Below are 18,670 nucleotides of genomic sequence, written 5' to 3' on the forward strand. Positions count from 1 at the left end.
AAAATTCAGCACTCTGCCCAGGTCTACAAATGCCCAGGAGTCTTTAAAAGCTTTCCTAATTTCTCCCCATCTTCTTCTGTCACAGACAAATTTCTGGCCAGGAAAAGACACTGACTTTTGAACATTCTGTATAAGTGATTTTTAGTATTCACCATCAGCACAGGTCAGCTGAGCAATAATCCATACTGCTTTTTTCCAAGAACACTTCAAACCAATCAAACTCAAATTGCAGAACTGGCCAATACTGTCCTTTAGAGAATACAATACAAGAGGAGAGCCAAGGTCTTTAAGCAGCTGCAAAAATACACTTTCTTTGCCTAAATATAGAACAAACCTGAGTACTCACAAACTTTTAAAATCTCAGTCTTGGTTTATTTCATAAGGAATATCTTGAAGCATTAGTAGGAAGGTGAGAATGGAACTGAATTAGTCCCTGAGCAGGGCAGATATGAGGCCACTTGGAGTACAAGATAAATAGACTGAGTTGGACAGCAGCCAGAGTAAATAATTCACAAAATCTGCAAAACAAACTCTTTCCTCAGGTCCTCCAGGATGTTTTCAGCTTGATTTTTTCCTTTATCTGCTCTTGACATATAAACTGCACTAAATACCAGATTCCTTCCCAGATGCTGAAGAAGCTTCAGGCAGCAACGGATAGTTTGGATTGTTACCTTCATTTCTGTCTTGCTCTACTCCCACACTTTTCCTATCTCTGCCATCCATACCCATCCAACTTCTCTTTTTCTGTCTTTAAAGAGAGAATTATTTTTCATTGTTTAACCTGATAGAAGGCAACCTTGGGCAACAAATTTTACACCTACTCTGTATGCAACCCTTTTCCCCTAAAGTTAAGTTTTTCTGGCAGGAGAATCCAGAGAGCAAGTGTCCCTTGTCAAACTGGCTTGGGCTCCCTCTACTAGAAGCAAATAAGTGTTGTGCTTCATTTATACCTTCAGCTACATTTTATATCCTTACAAAACTGTAGGGAATGACCACTGCTCAAATTTAAGCCAGGATTCCATGTCAACAAAATTAGTAAAATGACCATTTTATATGCCAAACACTTCAGGCAAAAGTATTTTGTGGGGAAATCAGTCGGTGCAAATGAGGATCTTGGGGAAATCAGAAAGCCCACCATGAACATTATCAAGGCCCTCTTCAGAAACTGGAGCTCAGGGAGTTAAAAACAGCTTGTTTAGGTTTCCAACTGCACAGATCCCTGTAACCAGAGTCCAAGCAGCAGACACTTATACATCCAATTTCCAAGCACTAACAGTGCCTAGAAAGCACTCTCTGCTTGCCAGGGTATTTCCTGTGAGCTCCCCTACTGCCAGTGCATAAGAACCACATTTTCATTTCACATGACTTGGATCCACTCTGAGCAGGAATAAAGCAACACTGGTGCTGGAGGAAGCACTGCTGCCCCTTCCTTGTTTGCAGCCACTTGTCCCATCCCTGTCCTTGAGCTGCTCTGAGCATCTGGTACATGTTCAGATAAAAACTATTTTTATCTGACATGATTTGCTGATATATTTTCTTCTTCCTGACACAAGGGATGACAATGCAGACAAAATATGGCACTACTGTTTTATTTGGCACTGGCAGTAAATGCATACTGTAAGCCAGACCTTGATGACATCATGCCAAATGAATTAACATATCACTCTTTGAATGTATTTGTAAGTATTCATGAATTTTTTTACAAGTGCTTGTACAAGAACAGTGAATATACACAATGTTTTTGTGATAAGCACACAAATCTTGTGACGCAGATCAGACTTTTCACATTTTCTGCAGAAGTTATTCCTAAAGTCTGCTCATCTTGCAGATCAAAGTAAGCAAGAGCTTTCTTGCACAAAGACTTTCTAATTTTTCAAGGCCTCATTTATCTAGTAGCTTTCTCTCATTTTGTAAAGTTGTCATATATAAGGAAAAAAAAAAAAACAACAAAAAGTATTCCCGAGATATTCCATGTGCCTCCCTGTGAATTCAAGGATTTCAGTACTTATAGAATAAACTATAGTGAAAATATTACAAATATATTTAAGATTTTATATCTTGCTTTCAGCCTCAATGCTTGATAGTTTTTCCCCCCTAGAATAGTTATCCTTTGATTACACTCAAGCATTGGAAACACTTGGATGCCTCAGAGCCAGAGGAAATCTTACCCTGGATGTTTGGCAGAGGGGTGGCAGCTGGAAAGGGGGAAGAACAAAGCAGAGCTGTGTCATCACTTCCGAAACGTGTCTGAAGCCAGGAGGGCTGGGCAGATGGTACTGCCACTCCCAAACCTTTGGTGTTCCAGCAGAACAGCATCCAATGTGATTCAGGGCCCAATTTCCAGTATTACTGAGCCTGTTCCCTTTAGATCTGTTAGATCATTATCCTAGAGCAAGCTCAAAGGCCAAACTATCACACTGTTAAATTTGCATGTGAGATAAACTAGGAACATTATTATAAAATCCTAATGAGTTCAGAAAGTGGTAATATTATAAACTCACAGAGTTTAGAGAGCAACTGGCTGTAGTCACTCTCTCATTTGCAGATTTACAACAGACATCTGGTCTCTAGACAAGGCAGCACAATACAACTTAAGCAAAAGGTGCATGGTTTATCCCCAATATTACTCTAGAAAAAAGCAAAAAAAAATTACCTTGAAAGAGAAGTATAAATCTGGATATATTCCCACTAGATTTTATTGCTACATACTTTTTAAAGACTCGAAAAAGCTACTTTGTAAACTTTCAAGTTGGTCATCTGGCTCCCATTTGTGCTGCCTGCCAAAAATACATAATGAGGAAAAGGATGGGGGAGGAAGAACTGCATTACAAATCCAGAAAACTGCTGCTCATAGTTCAGATGGAAATTCTACACCTGGACAGCATTCACTGAGTTATCTATAGAACTGAAACAGAGCTTCACTTAAAGCAAGTATTTCTTGTGAGAGCATTTTTTCAATAAACTGTCTTAATAAGTCAATTAATGAAGCATTTACACACCAAAAATCAACACACATGAAGTTCTAAAGAGTATTTTTTTGTTTCCAGAACTCTTGACACTGAAAAGTTTCCATTTCATAGGTAGGTGAAACTTCTCTAAACATATATAACTTGTAATTTTATTATTCAGAGAACGTGCCTAACACAGCAGACGTATGTTTTGGCTCTACCTCTGCCTCAGAAAGCAGCTGCTTTGTCTCTGAGCTAAAGCATTTAAACCAAATGGATAACACATGCCTTATTAGAGACCTCTACATTGCACAATTAATATTTGATTTACAGAAAAAGCCTTTGGAATTCTAAAGAAGAAATCACCACAGAGCAGAAATCTGCCATTTTAACAAGTAACACCAAAAGTAGGATGAGCCAGACAGGCTCAGAACTCACAAATGTTACGCAAAGTACAACCCCCTGCTCCAGGATATTACCTCTCCCCCTGGGAGAGAATGCTGGCAGAGCATTTTTACCCCATGGAAAGTACTTTTCAGCCTGTCAAACGGAGAGAGTATCCATTTCAGCAAGTGGGATGTAATTCATAACTTGAACCTGAAGTGCATTGGTAAGAATAACCTACAGATAAGGATATCTGGTTTTATGACAGTCACTGAAGAACTTGGAAGCTACTAAAAAGGTAGGTGGACTTTTTTCCTAAAAGTATATTAGCCTAAAACTTGAATAAAACACTCCATTACAGTAAACAGGGGAAAATATTGTATGAAGATACAAAAGTATCCCATGCATGTTTGTAATGCTTGAAGGATTATGTTTATCAGCCTCCTCCCCCTGCCTGAAAAGTGCACAACCTGTAAAGTATTCAGGGGGTATTAAGTTATCTGTTCTCATTTACTTTTAAATGTAAAGTAAAAGACAATTAAAGATTATTGTTATAGAGCATTTAGGTTTAAAAATCCTTATTTTGACAATCCAGAAAAATGCATTTGAACCTCTCAGGTTTTAATTAGTCCAGCCACACACTTGCCAAATGTTTCATAAATTTACAAAATCCTCTTGCTTTTGACAAAAATAACACTGAGAAACAAAATGCAGTTAAGATAATATTTTCCTTACTACTTGGAAAATGCTGTTTGTTATTTCCCAGTTTCTTCTCGTGTTAAGAACAGCTTTTATAGAGTCTAATTAAAGGATATCAAGAGTTAAAAGTTGTTCCATGTTCCTTATGTGTTACAAAGCCCTGCCAACTAGTCCTCTAGGCTTTAAATATTGTTTTGACGGATTGCATTTTCATTTCCAGTCCCAAAGAAAGTGTTCTCCATAGTCCAGGCATAAGCAGATCTCCAGCAGCTCAGTGAAAGCCTCAAACATTGTTCCAGGGGAGGATGGAGACTTTGCAGGCTACTTTCTTTTTGTTTGTGCTTGTACCTTTGGTAAGTCCAGCACCACCTCTACAGCAACAACCATTCCAGTTTGAGGAGTATGATACAGATGTTTCCATGGGAAGCCTGATCCAACAAGACTATGAAATGCAATCCAAGGATACAATAAAGGTATTTTATTTATATTTTCATTTTAACACTTTTAGCTGCTAAGCAGTATGTGAATGATGTATGTGCATGTGAGTTTTGTGGAACAGTCTTGGAATAATAGCAAAACATACAATAGGTTCAGACACAGGGAAAGCCACTCAAAACCACAAAAATATTATGCTTGCTACAGTCTGAGAAAGCCACAGAAGGCAGGGTTTCACAAATAAGACTAAAGCATCATTTTAACTCTGCTGTAGTTCTGTGCCTACAATTGGAAGAGTTTCAAGAATAGGATATTCTAGTTATTAGCTCAACTGTTTGAGCAATGTATTAGCACAGTAAGTCTGCTTAAAAACAAGGAAGGTAACTGTATTTATGACTTTTTTTATGTCCAAGCAATACTTGGAACAGTCCCTTTTCTTGAACATAACCTGCCAGTATAAACCAGTTTCTCTCTTGACTTACCAAACCATCAAGTTTCTTGCCTGGGCTTTTTCAGGGGTGGGTGGTTTGGGTTTCTTACAACTCAACAGTTCAGCAGCCCTGAACTTCCATGGAATGCTCAGTCCTGCAGGAGTCACCTACATGATTAACACTTTGAAGGTCTTAATAAAGAGAATCTCTGCTGCAGCTCAGGGCACTCAGCAGCACCCCCAAACGGGGAGCCCTGTGCTCCACATCCAAACCTGTTGCATTAAACGCTGAAGCAGAAGAAACAAAACCAGGGGAGAGTTAAATGAAGTGCCACAGCCTCAGCTGCCAGGGACAGCTAAAAACCTCCCACCTCTGTTCAGACCCAACCAGTACACGTCAGGAGAAGGAGGTACAACACTGATCAAGAATTAAAACCAGCAGTGATTGTCCCAAAACTAATTGCCAAGGAAAATAAAACATATCCAAACCACGTATTATAAATTCAAAGAGGTTTTCATTATTAACTGTACTTGTGACAAGAACTTAGTCTGATAAACAAGAAAAATAAGACAACAGCAAAAGATAGTGACTAAAAAACTGCAGCATAAATATAGAAAGATCAGTTTTGTATACCTTTTTAATATTTTCCCAATTCTACTGAAATTACAGCACTCCACTGTTAGACTAAAAACAGCAGCTACATATTTATACTAAAAATGTCTAAGGTATTTTTAAATCTGACATCTGCCACAGTGATGAAGTAACATTTTCATAAACCCATGAAGAGGAGACAGTTTAAATGACTCTTAACTAATAGGTGAATAACCACTCACAACTAACTTTTTAAAAAATACCAGAAATGCAAACTTTAACCAGTTAGGCACAGCATCAGAAGACACTCATCAAGAAATCATTTTAAGATGATTGCTGTGGTTTCAGTAAAAGACCAACAAGGAATATACCTACATGGGAATGGTGCCAACAGACGTGCCCCAGACTAACCAAAGTCCCTCCTGGCAGTGCCATGAGCTACAGGTCTTCTGAAGGGCAACATTTCTGCTAAGATAATTCTAGGAATGCAGTCAGTCATGATTTCCATCAGGTCAGTTCTCCAATGACATGTTTTCATTGCAAAATAATAAATTAGTTCCTTATGTGCAAAAACTACATCTATACGAGTTCCAGTGGTCCCAGTTTAAGTCATGGAGTGCACAAACAAATCCTCTATTCATTGACTGCACAAATTCTAGCTCCCAAATATTTCAAGTGTTAACTGTAACTGAAATACATGCCAAAAATGTCCTCAAGCATGCCCAGTCAGAAATCTGTTGTGCATGACAAATTTAACTCCTTACTGCATGCCTGAACATAGTTAGAAAGAAGATTTTTAGTAAAAACATCAGAAGAAACCCATTTGTGTTAGTGAGCAACAAAACCAAATGAACTTTAGTTTACTGGTAAGGAAAAGGTCAGCCAAGCAAAATGTATTACAATGATTATTTGAAGCCACAGCCAACCCAGTCTTGAATAAAATTTTAGCAATTTGAAAACATGAAATCTTAATTTCCACAAGAGAACAGAACCATCCAATTAGACACTGTCTCACATCTGGACTAATTCATTTCACTGAATATAAACTATCAGCTTTACAGACCTTGGTGTGTTATTGCAGAAATGTGAAGATGGTTCAGGTATTTAGATGTAAAGTGTTAAGTGGTTTTCTATGGGTAATTAAGTCTGTACAGTAAAGTGCAAGAGGCAGGTGGAATTTCACTATGCAAATAAGCCAATATTCCTTCAGTGCATTCCCAACATATGCAAGCAATGAACATGTGGTTCTAATCCAAACAATCTTGTGCACTGATACTCCATGCTTAGGAATTTTTATAGCTGACCAGCAAATATTTTTTTCATTTTGTGGATTTAATATCATTCTGCAAATAATCAGTTTTAATTTTTTGTGACATTTCCCACTCGCAGAGATTAGCTGTACATTGAATTCTGCAAAGAATTCCTGTCCACACTCTTCCACAGATCACATCTCAAGTAGGATACTGTGCTAGAAACCTACACCTGGTACAGATATGCTGTGTCAGCAAAGGTTTTTCATACAAGCACATTAAAAGTGTCCCTTACAAGCCAAAAAACTGCAGCAACAGCAGGGCAGCTGTTCCATTACCAGTCCTTGTACTCAGCAGTCTCTGCTGGCACAGTCACCTCAGCCAAGGTCCACATCTTCCCATGCCTCACAAACAGCTCTGTGGGAGCTCAATCTTACAGAAACCTTCTGTAATCCTTTGGTTTTACTGGAGCAAAGCAACCCCTCCCAAACCAGAGCCAGAGCAGGGACAGGCAGATGCAGGGAAGAGCCAAAGGATGGGTGACTGACAGGCCAAAAAGGGGCCAAAATGACAGAGGCTGGGCAAGACATTTGTTTCTCAGGCTTTATATGTCAAGCCTGAGGGGTTTGTTTTGCAGAAGACAAAAATTCCCACAGTAAAAGTCTATGCAAGCAATTAAACACTAACTAAAAGTCAGTATCAAAAGTAACTTGGAAGATAATATTACTTCCCCACTGCTCTTACAGATGGACTATCTGTGTGCCTGAAGGAAAGGGGAGTAAGGGGATGAAAAACCTGACATTGGTTGACTTGTGAGCACTTGCAGTGCATAAGCAGCTCTTCAACAGAGCTCCTGCCAGGGCCTGATCCTTAACCACATTTAAAACAAAACATCTTCCACAGCTGATAATGTTCTTTCCTCCATGTGTTTCCAATAGCCACACACACCAAAAAACATATTGTCTTACTCTGTCCTACAAGTATTCCCCATCAATAAAAAACACAAACAAATTATGTGAGCCAAGAACAACTGCCACAGTCAACCTGAAACCCTCAACTTTAATCCCTGCACCCACTGTATGTATCCTACAATCCTAGTAATAACAGGTAATTCTCAAATTCCTACAGTGTTCAGTGAAAAAAGAACCTGACTACCATTTCCTGCACCACAAGAAGCCGTTTCTGTTTGCAGCTCACACCTTAGAACAGATTTAAGTGCAGTTCATGGAAACAAATTGCTAAATTTCAGCCAATATCTGAAAGGAACATATTTGTAAACTAAATTGTCCTTCAGTTGAAAAGATGTAATGACCATCTCCACAGGGACATCTGAATAGCTTTGAGGAAATGTCATTTTACTGAGATTATTTGGGCAAAACAAAAAACAACTTACCCTCATGAGAATCCTATCCAATTTTGCACCATGTGCAAAATCTATCTTCAGAACTCCAGGTGTTTGTAGACACCCATCTCTTACATATTCCTTCCCACCACGTAGTCTGTATTTTCTCTCTATTTTTATTTTGTCTCTACTGTTCTTCCCTGAAGGACTTTACTGTTCTAAAGAGCATGAGCAGCAGCAGCTTCCCTTCTTGCCTTTCAAAGTGAACAGTTCATGTGCAAAAGGGATAATAGATCACATCAGTCATCCAGCAGAGAGAGTACTTAAAAAACTAAATATCAGAGGAGGTATGCCACAGGAAGCTCACTTTTAAAGCACATGTTATTTCAGATCCTTGTAATGCTCTGTGGCTTTTTGTTTGCTGTTTGTTTTTTAAAATAACATCTGCTCTCACCCAAAGGATGGAACAAATGTTTCTCTTGACACTTCCCTAAGGCTGCAAGGGGACGACAGCCAACTGGATGTGCCCCCAACAAAGGATACAAGTAAGTCAACTGATGTGAACAGTGTCCTGCCTGAGCTCTCCAAAAGAACATATTTTAATATGAAAATCTAATATGCAAAGGATGACAAAAGCTACAGAATTAGTCTTTTCATTTTTGAATCTCTTTCATTTCTCCTGTGGAAAGTCTTCCAACTTCTGATGGAAAAATTGAAAGGATCCTCAGGTAAACTCTGAACACACAAAGCACAGCTTGTAAGAATCTCTACAATCATATTTGCCACTGAGATGTTCCCAAGTTAAATAAGTTAGGCAAGACAGCCAAGAAAAACAAAATACACCCCCTGGTAAGTTCCACAGTTTACCCAAGTCACAATGATGGCTTAATCCGGTGTGCTTGAGTTACTTCATGGACTTCTCAGAAACATCAGCAATTCTCAGTTTACATCTGGTGACCAGGGAGGGCAACAGTGAAAGGACATCAGGAACCTTCTTCACCAGCCATTTTCCTGCAGGCTCTGAGGTACATTGTCCAGATTTCTCCTCACAAGCCACAGAGCTTTCTAAACATGACAGGAACAAAGTTTGTCTGCCAAATGGAGCAGTGAGAGAAAGACACATGTATTTTGTGTGTCTGTGATCTAAACCTCCAAAAATAACTGATGACTCAGCAAGACCAGTTGAGTGTCAATCTACACCAAAGTGTTAATCAAGGTCAATTATTGCCAAACAGCATCTGTCAACAAGTTCTTGTCAAAAGCTGAACAAGTGTCCAAGAGCACCAGAGCTTCTAGTCCCAGGCAAGCATAAAAACTGTTGCCTTGTTAATAATGACAAACAAGACACTAAATCAAAAAAGGCAAATAGGGCAGAACTCTTAAGCCTAAAAAATTATAGTATTCACAGAGCTAGACCTCAAAATCTATTCCACTCTGTGCAGTACTGGCATAAGAAAAAGAGAATTGCTGTTATCCCTGCTGGGTTGGGTTCCCAGTATTGACCAGCTGCTTCTGTAACTCTTCCCTGGTTGGGGAAGATCCTGTTTTGCTCTCTAGTGATAACAAACTCCCTGGTGGTGTGGCCCTGCTCTCTGTACTGCAGACAGACCAGGGTGGAAGCCAACCAGAAAACCCAGTACAGCACCCAGCAGTGGTGACAAAACCACACTCATTATAGGTATTTGAATATTGCTGGCATGAAAAATTAAAGCAAACCAGAAATTCTAGTACTTTGCTAATGTCCATGAGGAACAGGGCAAGCCACAATGGTCTTAAACTGCATTAAAAAAAAAAAAGTTTTTCCCCTCTATTTGAAACAAGAGCTATAAAAACACCTCAGCATAAAACTGCTGGAGGTTGTCTACAGGGCTCTGAGTGACCTGGTCTAGTGGAAGGTGTCCCTGTCTGTGGCAGGGGGTTGGAATGACATGGTTTAAGTTCCCTTCCAACCCAAACCATTCTGTGGTTCCAGGATAATTATACAGTCAGCACTGCTGGATTTTTTATCAAAAGTTTTAGACCAAATAGTAGCTGGGAGCAAGACAGAATATATGTGACCTGCCAGAAATGCTCCAATGCAATGACAGTGCCAAATGTGTGCACTGCCAGGTGTTTCTCCTTGTGGATTTCTGCTGTCTAAAGAATGGTTCCAAATGTGACATTTAACATGGTCACAGACTTGCAGCTGGCATACTTAGAGAATCCCAGAATATGCTGAGTTGGAGGGGACCCACAAGGATCATCAAGTCCAACCCTTAGCCCTGCACAGGACCATTCCTAAGAGTCACACCACATCCCTGAGGGTATTGTCCAAATGCTTCTTGAGCTCTGGCAGCCTTGGTGCTGTGACCACTGCCCTGGGGAGCCTGTTCAGTGCCCAACCACCCTCTGGGGGAAGGATCTTTTCCTAAGCTCCAACCTAAACTTCCCCTGACACAACTTCAGGTCCTGTCTCCAGTCACCACAAAGAAGAGATCAGTCTCTTCACAACACTCTAAGCCAATTAAAGACTTAAACTGAACTGAGGTCAATCAATAGTATTTCAACACATGCTCAGATAAGAACAGAGAAATCACGCACGATTCAAAGAATAAAAAACTCAAACCAGCTCAGAATGTTAAATCTCTTCAGAACTTGATATGAATAATTTTCTTTTTTTTTTTTTTTTTTTAAATCTAATGAAGGGAAATCTTAAAAGATACCACAGAAAAGTCTACTTTGACCATTCCAGTGTAAGTTATTGACCACTGTTTGGTTTCAGACCTGCCCACGTGCCTGCTGTGTGTGTGCCTGAGCGGGTCCGTGTACTGCGAGGAGATCGACATCGAGGCCGTGCCCCCCCTGCCCAAGGAGACAGCTTATCTGTATGCAAGGTTCAACAAGATCAAAAGGATTGCAGCCTCAGATTTTGCTGACATTAGTAAGTGATGCTCAACTTTTAATTTCTGCTCACCTGATAGTATATTTGAATGCCCGTGTCAGAAAAGGAACTGCAAAGGTAAAATGGAAACACCTTTTGGACCATGTAAACATCTTAATTCTCCCAAACCATCAGGGAAAGAGCAGATTGCTAAAAATAAAATTCAACTCTGCATCCCAGCCAGTGTTAAATGAGCAGGCATTACTTTTCCTTCAAATGCTCCAGGGACATCTCTCCCAGCTCTCTCACTCGACAGCATGACAAATTCTATGAATATCTGAAATCATGTTGTCTCTAAGACAACAAGAAGGATTCAGAGTATTTTCTCTTCTTTTTTTTCAATTGAAGACCGTGAGAAAATCCAGATGTGGGTTTTATCCACATTTTCATAGTATTTGCACTTGTAGATCACAATTCAGATGCTGCAGCCAGCAGTGTAACCTTTAACATATGCAGCCATACATATTTCACATGCCACGTAATTATAGAGTCAATATTTAGATTGTCATTTCTTTTATGTAAAGCTACCTTGAGAAGAATTGATTTTAGTGGAAACAGGATAGAAGAAATAGAAGATGGAGCCTTCTCAAAGCTTCTGTTGTTGGAAGAACTTTCTCTTGCTGAAAATCGACTTGTAAAACTTCCTGTTCTACCTCCCAAACTAACAACATTTAACGCAAACCAAAACAGAATCAAGAGCAGAGGAATCAAAGCAAATGCTTTCAAGGTAAGGAAAAAACCCAGTAATTTAGGTGACCAAAGTAAATTCAAGTTAGTAACCAGACTATTCAGTCTGCCACCAAATTCCCTTTCCTGTGTTTATTGTAATCTAAGAAACAAACTGTGATGAAGTTTTCCAGCTGTTCCTTGGCTTTTAAGGCACTCTGGAAGATCAGTCCTTTGTGCACTCTCGTGCCCTTCATGTAAACCATATTTTTCTACAAAATACCTTACCTACCTCCTTTCTCTCTTACATGCAAAGAAAAGCTCAGTTCAAAAACTCAAATACAGTTCTGAGGACCACAGAAATACTGATAAACAAAGATGGAGCTTTATAGTGGTCTCAAGTTTTATAACCAATGTACTGACACTGAAATTTCCAAGACATAGAAGGCCTGCCCTATGAGTTTCTCAATATAATAGAATTCAACATTCGCAGTAAAACAATGTTCTGTCTTATATCAGTTTCCAGGCTTTCTCTGTGATCAGAAAAAAATACTGATGTCTTCTAACAGGCACAAGTTATTTAACTTCAAGTAAGCAATACCAGCATTAGTAATTTCTCTTTAACAGAAGCTCACAAATTTGGCCTACCTCTACTTGGGGCACAATGCACTGGAGTCTGTTCCGCTGAACCTACCGGAGAGCCTGCGGATTCTTCACCTTCAGGTATTCAAAAAGCATTTCCCTCATTAGTTACATACTTTCAAAGAAACTCATTCTCTTTTGAAGCAGTTTCCACTACAATTGTTAAATGCTCCTCCAAATAAAACAGTTTAATCTGTATGGCCACAACCATCCAGAAGTTTGAAGTTGTTTGGTAGCTAATTACCATGCAAGGATTTATTATTAGGTCTGTACATCGAGGATAGGAAATTGCAAAAATAAGCAAAAACTTTATATCAGCAATACATTCCATACATCAATAACAATGTCAAGTCATTTGATCAGTTTGAAAAGACTTGGTTCCTACATATCTGAAGTAAATGATGGAATTCTTGGGGTGCCCTGCACAGGGCCTGGAGTTGGATTGGATGATCCTAATGGGTCCCTTCCAACTCAGCCTATTCTACAGACAAATCAAATATGACAAAATAGGAGGGCAAGAGGAATAAAATTAAAGTGTGAAAAATCTTCCACCTATACAGGTACATGTGTATATAACTGGCTGTGTGTTTCCTAAACTGTTTTGTTCTGCAGTACAACAACATCACCACCATCACGGACGACACGTTCTGCAAGTCCAACAACACGCGGTACATCCGCACGCGCATGGACGAGATCAGGATGGAGGGCAACCCCATCGTCCTGGCCAAGCACGTCAACGCCTTCTCCTGCCTGAGAATGCTGCCCGTGGGCACCTACTACTAACCCTGCTCCTGCCACTGCACAGCCCACAGCTCAGCCCTGGTAACAAAGGATCCTCTCTCCCTCTGGTTACAAGCTCCTATCCTCTCCCCCACTAATGCTGTTTTCCCTGCATACCCAGAACCTTCTACGACGTTCAAGTGTGGTTCTGCTTGGAAATAACTATTTCTAAACAGTCACTTTATTCAGTAGTTTTGGTGTCACTGCTGTCAGAATCTTTTCTGTTAATGAAAGTGTAAAAATACACATATGCACACACAGCTCAACCTTCACTTCATCACTTTTCGTGTAGGTAAAATCACACAGTAACTGCTGGTTCACATTCTTTGCCAGTATTCAGAACAATCACCACATTTGACTTTCAGATAAATGCAGCACACTCTTGGAGCAAGCTACACAGGCAAAATACTTCTTTCAATTCCAGTGCCACTCTTTTAATCTGAAATGAAATCTCTTCAGTTGCCCTTCAAAAGTGTACTGGATGAAGATGCATACAAAAGAAAGTTATGTTTAGAAACAGAACTTCTCAAAGGTTAATTTCATTAAAGTTTCCTTAAAAACTTGGTTTGTGAAAAAATGAAAACAATTCCTATTAAGGTTTAGTTCACCAAGCAATATAGCAACTGGAACTTTTCAAGGTTGTGTTAAATCTCCTCCTACTGTTTTACTTTGAAAATCACCTAAGAATGTGTATGTATAAAAATACAGGTTTTATTTTTACACAGGGCAGTTTTAAGTGAAATATATAAGTTTTGCTGAGCTGTACTCACAAGAGCTGTTTTTGCAACACCAGTTTCCCATTTTAACACAATGGTCAAAGTCCAGCATCGTATGACAATTAATTATGACTAAAGCTATTAATGAATGATGGAGACTGAGCCTTGTTCCACAGCTTTTCTTAAAGGAAATGTGACAATATAATTAACAGCAAGCTGAAGTCATGTTTCTTACCTGTAAATAAGTATTTCAGCTAGATGTCAGTGCGAAGAAACAGAATTATCCTTGTACAACAATACTTCTGCTCATTAGGGAAAAATTAAATCAGACTTTCAAATTAAAAAGAGAAGGTGATTCTATCACTAATCTAAAAAAAAAAAAAGCTAACTTCAAGCACCATTTCATTCAACTACTTTAACACAAATTGAGTGTGCAGGCCTTGACAGTCAGTTTATCTGAAACTAGACATAACTGATATAGGAACACAATATTTTTTATTACACAACTATAAACTTCTGACATTGTTTCTCCCCTCAAATCCCTACCAGAGGTGTAAATGCCAAAGGTGTGCTAGTTCCTATTGCCACATCAACTCTAAGTCTGAAGCTAGTATAGATTCCTAATTTGTAGATATAGTTAAGCATCAAATGCATGATGATGTATCAGTACATCTAGAATACTGATTGTACAAGATATTTTGTATTTTATTTATCTTATTTAGCTAAGCCTTGATTTGTTAGTGCTTGTGCTCTGGGGAATTGATGCCCACTTAATTCTGAACACACTGATGTTCTGTCACTCAGTGCTGAGGCTTAAGAGACTTTCAGTCAGTTTTTAAGTAACTTTGTCAAGCATCAACTGTGGGCTCACCTTTCTGGAAAGAGGATGCAACCATGAAATGCAGCACAAAAATATTTTTGATCTGAACCCACTACCCAAGAAAGACACAGCAATCCCCAGTATTTTTCATTTTAAGTCACTTGGTATAACAAGAAATTCCATTACCTTGATACAACTGAGACCAAACCCAGAGTCCGACAGCAATACTTGGTTTTAATTTTTCCAAGTCAGTCATAAAACTTTGATGTTTCCAGGTTTTTAGCAAAAGTTTAAAAATGACTCCAAAGCATGTAAAAAAACACATTCCAATTTCAAGCCACCAATTCTCTCATCCCTCTTAGGATAAAAGCCTAAGATGGAGAAAACACAGCTGGGTGTTTCCTCTAAGTTACATAAGTAGTGGCCTCTGATCTTTTTCTCATCACAAATCATTATTATTAAGGAAAAAAAAAAAAAGAGTTCTTTCCAGTATGAATAGGATCAGTCAATATCACCAAAACTCTTCCTAGGAAAACAATTATAAGTGTACACATAAAAACAAGCAGAGTTTTGTAATATATCACACCAGTAAACATTCTGAGACCTAACACTGCCACATCATTCATTTGACATCAAAACGTTGTAGATATTTTTGAAATGTGCTCATTATCACCAGTAATGCTAATTAATACTCTTAATACTTCGTAAGCAAATGAAAACACACAACTGGTACATTCTGAATGCCCAATGAAGGCAGTAAGTTATCTGATGTGTTTTAATTTCCTTTCCCCAGCCATAGCAAGGTAAATAATCAAAACAAGAAGTGAGAAGGGCTTCAGCAGGGAGGATTTTCACCTTCTATTTGTGTGACCAGTACTAATATCAAGCTGAATGTATCAAGCTGAATGTAAACCATTCTATTTTTTTTCCTATCACTCATTTCTGTTCTGTATTTCCAATAAAACTTGAATTTTTTTTTCTTGTTTATCAGTGTCAGCTTCAACAATCTGCTCTCCCAGCATTGCCAACCTGTTTCAGTTGTTCATCCTCACAGCAGAGGAAGATCAGAAAATTATTTGCAGCTGTAACTCCATTTGCAGACATAATATTTATTATGACAATACAGTTAGACCTGCCATACAAAATACTCGGGGGACACTTCATTTACCCCTTCAAAATCTATTTGAAGCACTGCCTTGAACTGTCATTCATCTCAAACATTCAGTATTATCTGAAGTATTCAGTCACTTCTACATTATTGATGTCTTTTCAAGTATGAAAACTAACAGGAAAGAAAAAATTTGGTGTTTTTACACCAAAAGTAAAGTATGAGAAACTGGTTATTTCTACTTGGCAGCCTGGGCAATTTTCTTTTACATCTTCAAAAAGCTATAAACCCAAGACTCCACCCCAAACAGTCTCTCCAGTGCAGTGCACAGTTACCTACCTGGATATTTGCAGTAGAGAGCAGGTTGGGGCAGGGTGGAAATCAATACAAAGATTACAGACTCATTTTTAATGTTGTGTGAGTGTGAACATTAACAGGATAAGACTTTGCAGTTGTTTTTATGCATATGGTAAAAACATACCTCTAGTTCTTTCACACAAATTATTACAGAATATTAAGTTACAAATACACATTCTCCTTTGCAAGCTGGTCATTTGAATTGTCAGAGTTGATCTTTGAAGCTTTTATTAATTCTCTTACCTGAGAATGTCTTCTGTTTCTAAATGAAATGATTATTAATGCTAGCAGAAATAAGAAGGCCTAAAAAAACCCTCTTCATAAACACTTAGGCAGTCATACTTGGTAAATATTCTCCCAAACAGCATCCTTGTCCATGGAAATAAAAATACCTTTAGAAAGAACATCTCTAATATATTGACAAACTTGTAATATGTCTTCAGAGAATTTATGTTCACACATATTTTAGCAATTAATAGATCCCTTCATTATTTACACTCAACATCTGAATAAATACTTTTAAAACTGCTTATATACACAACAATTTTTTGTGAGTAAAAATTATCTCCAAACCTACCTTCTTTCTATTTCTGCTTTTTTTTTATTATACTTCAAAATGAGAAATATTTCCAGTAGTTTACTGAATCACTGTCCCAGAAACCAGTGACTGCTGTCATGAGGCTCATATAAGGATCAAAAAGCATCAAGTGAAGCTTGAAAAAAAACAATCACAAAGCCATAAAGCCCTGGGTGCTCTACCTTTTCTATGGAGGGATTAAAGAAAAGCCTTTATTCAACAGCCAGCAGGATTAGACAATATCAGTTTATTGCTCAGCTGAGGACAGGATTATTTTTTAACATTATCAGAAAATAGTATTTTTTTTCCTCTGTTCTGGTTGATTTGATAATAGAAATGGATTAGCTTGGCACAGAACTCAAAGGCCTAAAACATTCAAAAAATAGGAAACAATGCAGTTCCCACTTCATATTCCAGCTGAAAAGTACAGATGGAACTGGGTTCAGTGAGAGTAAATGCTTGAGGTAAAGAAAAACTGAACTAAAAAACCACAAATAATTAAGCACATAAACATCCTCCTCTAACATTAAGCACCGTGTAAGATGTTTTGTCTGTCAGACTGATGTATTTTTACTCCAAGGATTAATTGTTTATCTTAAAACCAGTGCAAGGCCAAAACAAACAAGCCAAATGTTGGCAATTTAAAACTAAGTTCAAATATTATGTTCCAGTTAAAAGGGAGCAACAGTTTATCTCCCATACTAGTAAAACAACTCAGAACTCAAAGCACTGTGGTCCAAACACAGGCTGCCACATCTTCAAGAGAAACAGATCCAGTCCTTCAAAACCAATGTTTACATGCCAAAGACTACAAATGTTATTTTCTTTTCATTTCTTCTTTTGCTCCTTTTTTTTTTCTTAATCAAAATAAGATTTAATACCAATGAAAACTGTCCTGCTCCCTCACAGAAAGGCACAGGCATTCTTATTTTTCCCCACCCACGAGGAACACAGCAATAGTATGATAATCAAAATAAAAACCAAGCAAAGGCATTGCCCCTTGAACACAAAACAATTTTTTTAGCTAATATTCTCTTCTCCACAACATACAAATTTAAGATGCCCATATTCTGCTGAAGAGTGCAGGTTTCACCTCCAATGCTTTGTCTTAATGAACTACTTAAAGAAAATAATATAGTACTAGTAAATAATAGTAAATAAAGTTTGATAACAGTACCTTGAAGTGCAGGAAGGTGCGTCTGCGATGCTCAAACCACTCAGCATAAGTTGAAAGGCTTCTGAAAAACGCTGCAAGATTTCCACGTTCTTCAACGCTACAAAACAGAAATATATTGTTTAACCCTGTCTTAATCAGATGTAGCAGTTCTATAGCCTAAAATCTGCACCTTGTCTTTTCCATATCCCACCTAACCCTGCCCTCTGGCAGTGGGAAGCCATTCCCACCTGCCCTGCCATTCCAGGCCCTTGGCCAAAAGCCCCTTTAGGCACTGGAAGTGTCCCCAGGATCTCTCTGGAGCCTTCCCTTCTCCAGGTGAACACCCCCAGCTCTCCTGGCCTGGCTCCACAGCAGAGGGGCTCCAGCCCTCAGAGTATTTTCATGGTACTCCTCTGGATACACTCCAGCAGGTCCATGTCCTTCTTACGTTGTAGGAAGAGGGAAAAAGGGAGAGATAAATACAAAATACTTATTTTTCAATACTTATTTTTCCAAATTTCTGTTAATGTATGGATCAGGATGGAGAAAGGAAAGGAGACAATATAAGGTGACAGGAACTGTCAGACAGCCAACCATCCATCCAGTGTTGTCAGGGGAAGGAGGAATAACACTCCAAGTGTGTGCAGTTCTTACTGAAGAAGCATGGCAAGGATGCAAAGGATACAAAACTCCACAAAAACTCCCTGTCAGAATACCTGCAGCAACACGATTATTTAACCACAAGGGTGAACAGCTGCATGTCAGTGCTGATAACAAGCCACAGTCAAATGCAGCAGACTATTAACCACTGTCAAAACACACCTGGCAAGCACTGCTTGGAAAATACA

At 38.6% G+C, this 18,670-nt stretch overlaps 2 protein-coding genes across 2 annotated transcripts in view; one reads left to right on the forward strand and one right to left on the reverse strand.

Moving 5' to 3' along the window:
- Positions 1-18,670, reverse strand: part of CENPP (centromere protein P) — a 125,374-nt gene that overhangs the window by 97,926 nt on the left and 8,778 nt on the right. The window contains exon 5 of the mRNA XM_051793200.1: positions 17,844-17,940. Within this exon, the coding sequence (XP_051649160.1) occupies positions 17,844-17,940 (97 nt within the window). The remainder of the gene's footprint in view (positions 1-17,843; positions 17,941-18,670) is intronic.
- Positions 3,438-15,609, forward strand: OGN (osteoglycin). Its single transcript, XM_051793199.1, has 7 exons — positions 3,438-3,630; positions 4,252-4,504; positions 8,541-8,625; positions 10,842-11,000; positions 11,525-11,727; positions 12,294-12,389; positions 12,921-15,609. Exons 2-7 carry the CDS (start codon positions 4,337-4,339, stop codon positions 13,089-13,091), a joined length of 882 nt encoding a protein of 293 aa, XP_051649159.1. The 5' UTR covers positions 3,438-3,630; positions 4,252-4,336; the 3' UTR covers positions 13,092-15,609.

Source organism: Manacus candei, unplaced genomic scaffold (genome assembly GCF_025592945.1).
Source record: "Manacus candei isolate 608988 ecotype Guabito, Panama unplaced genomic scaffold, ASM2559294v1 h1tg000036l, whole genome shotgun sequence".
In the NCBI taxonomy this organism is placed as follows: domain Eukaryota; kingdom Metazoa; phylum Chordata; class Aves; order Passeriformes; family Pipridae; genus Manacus; species Manacus candei.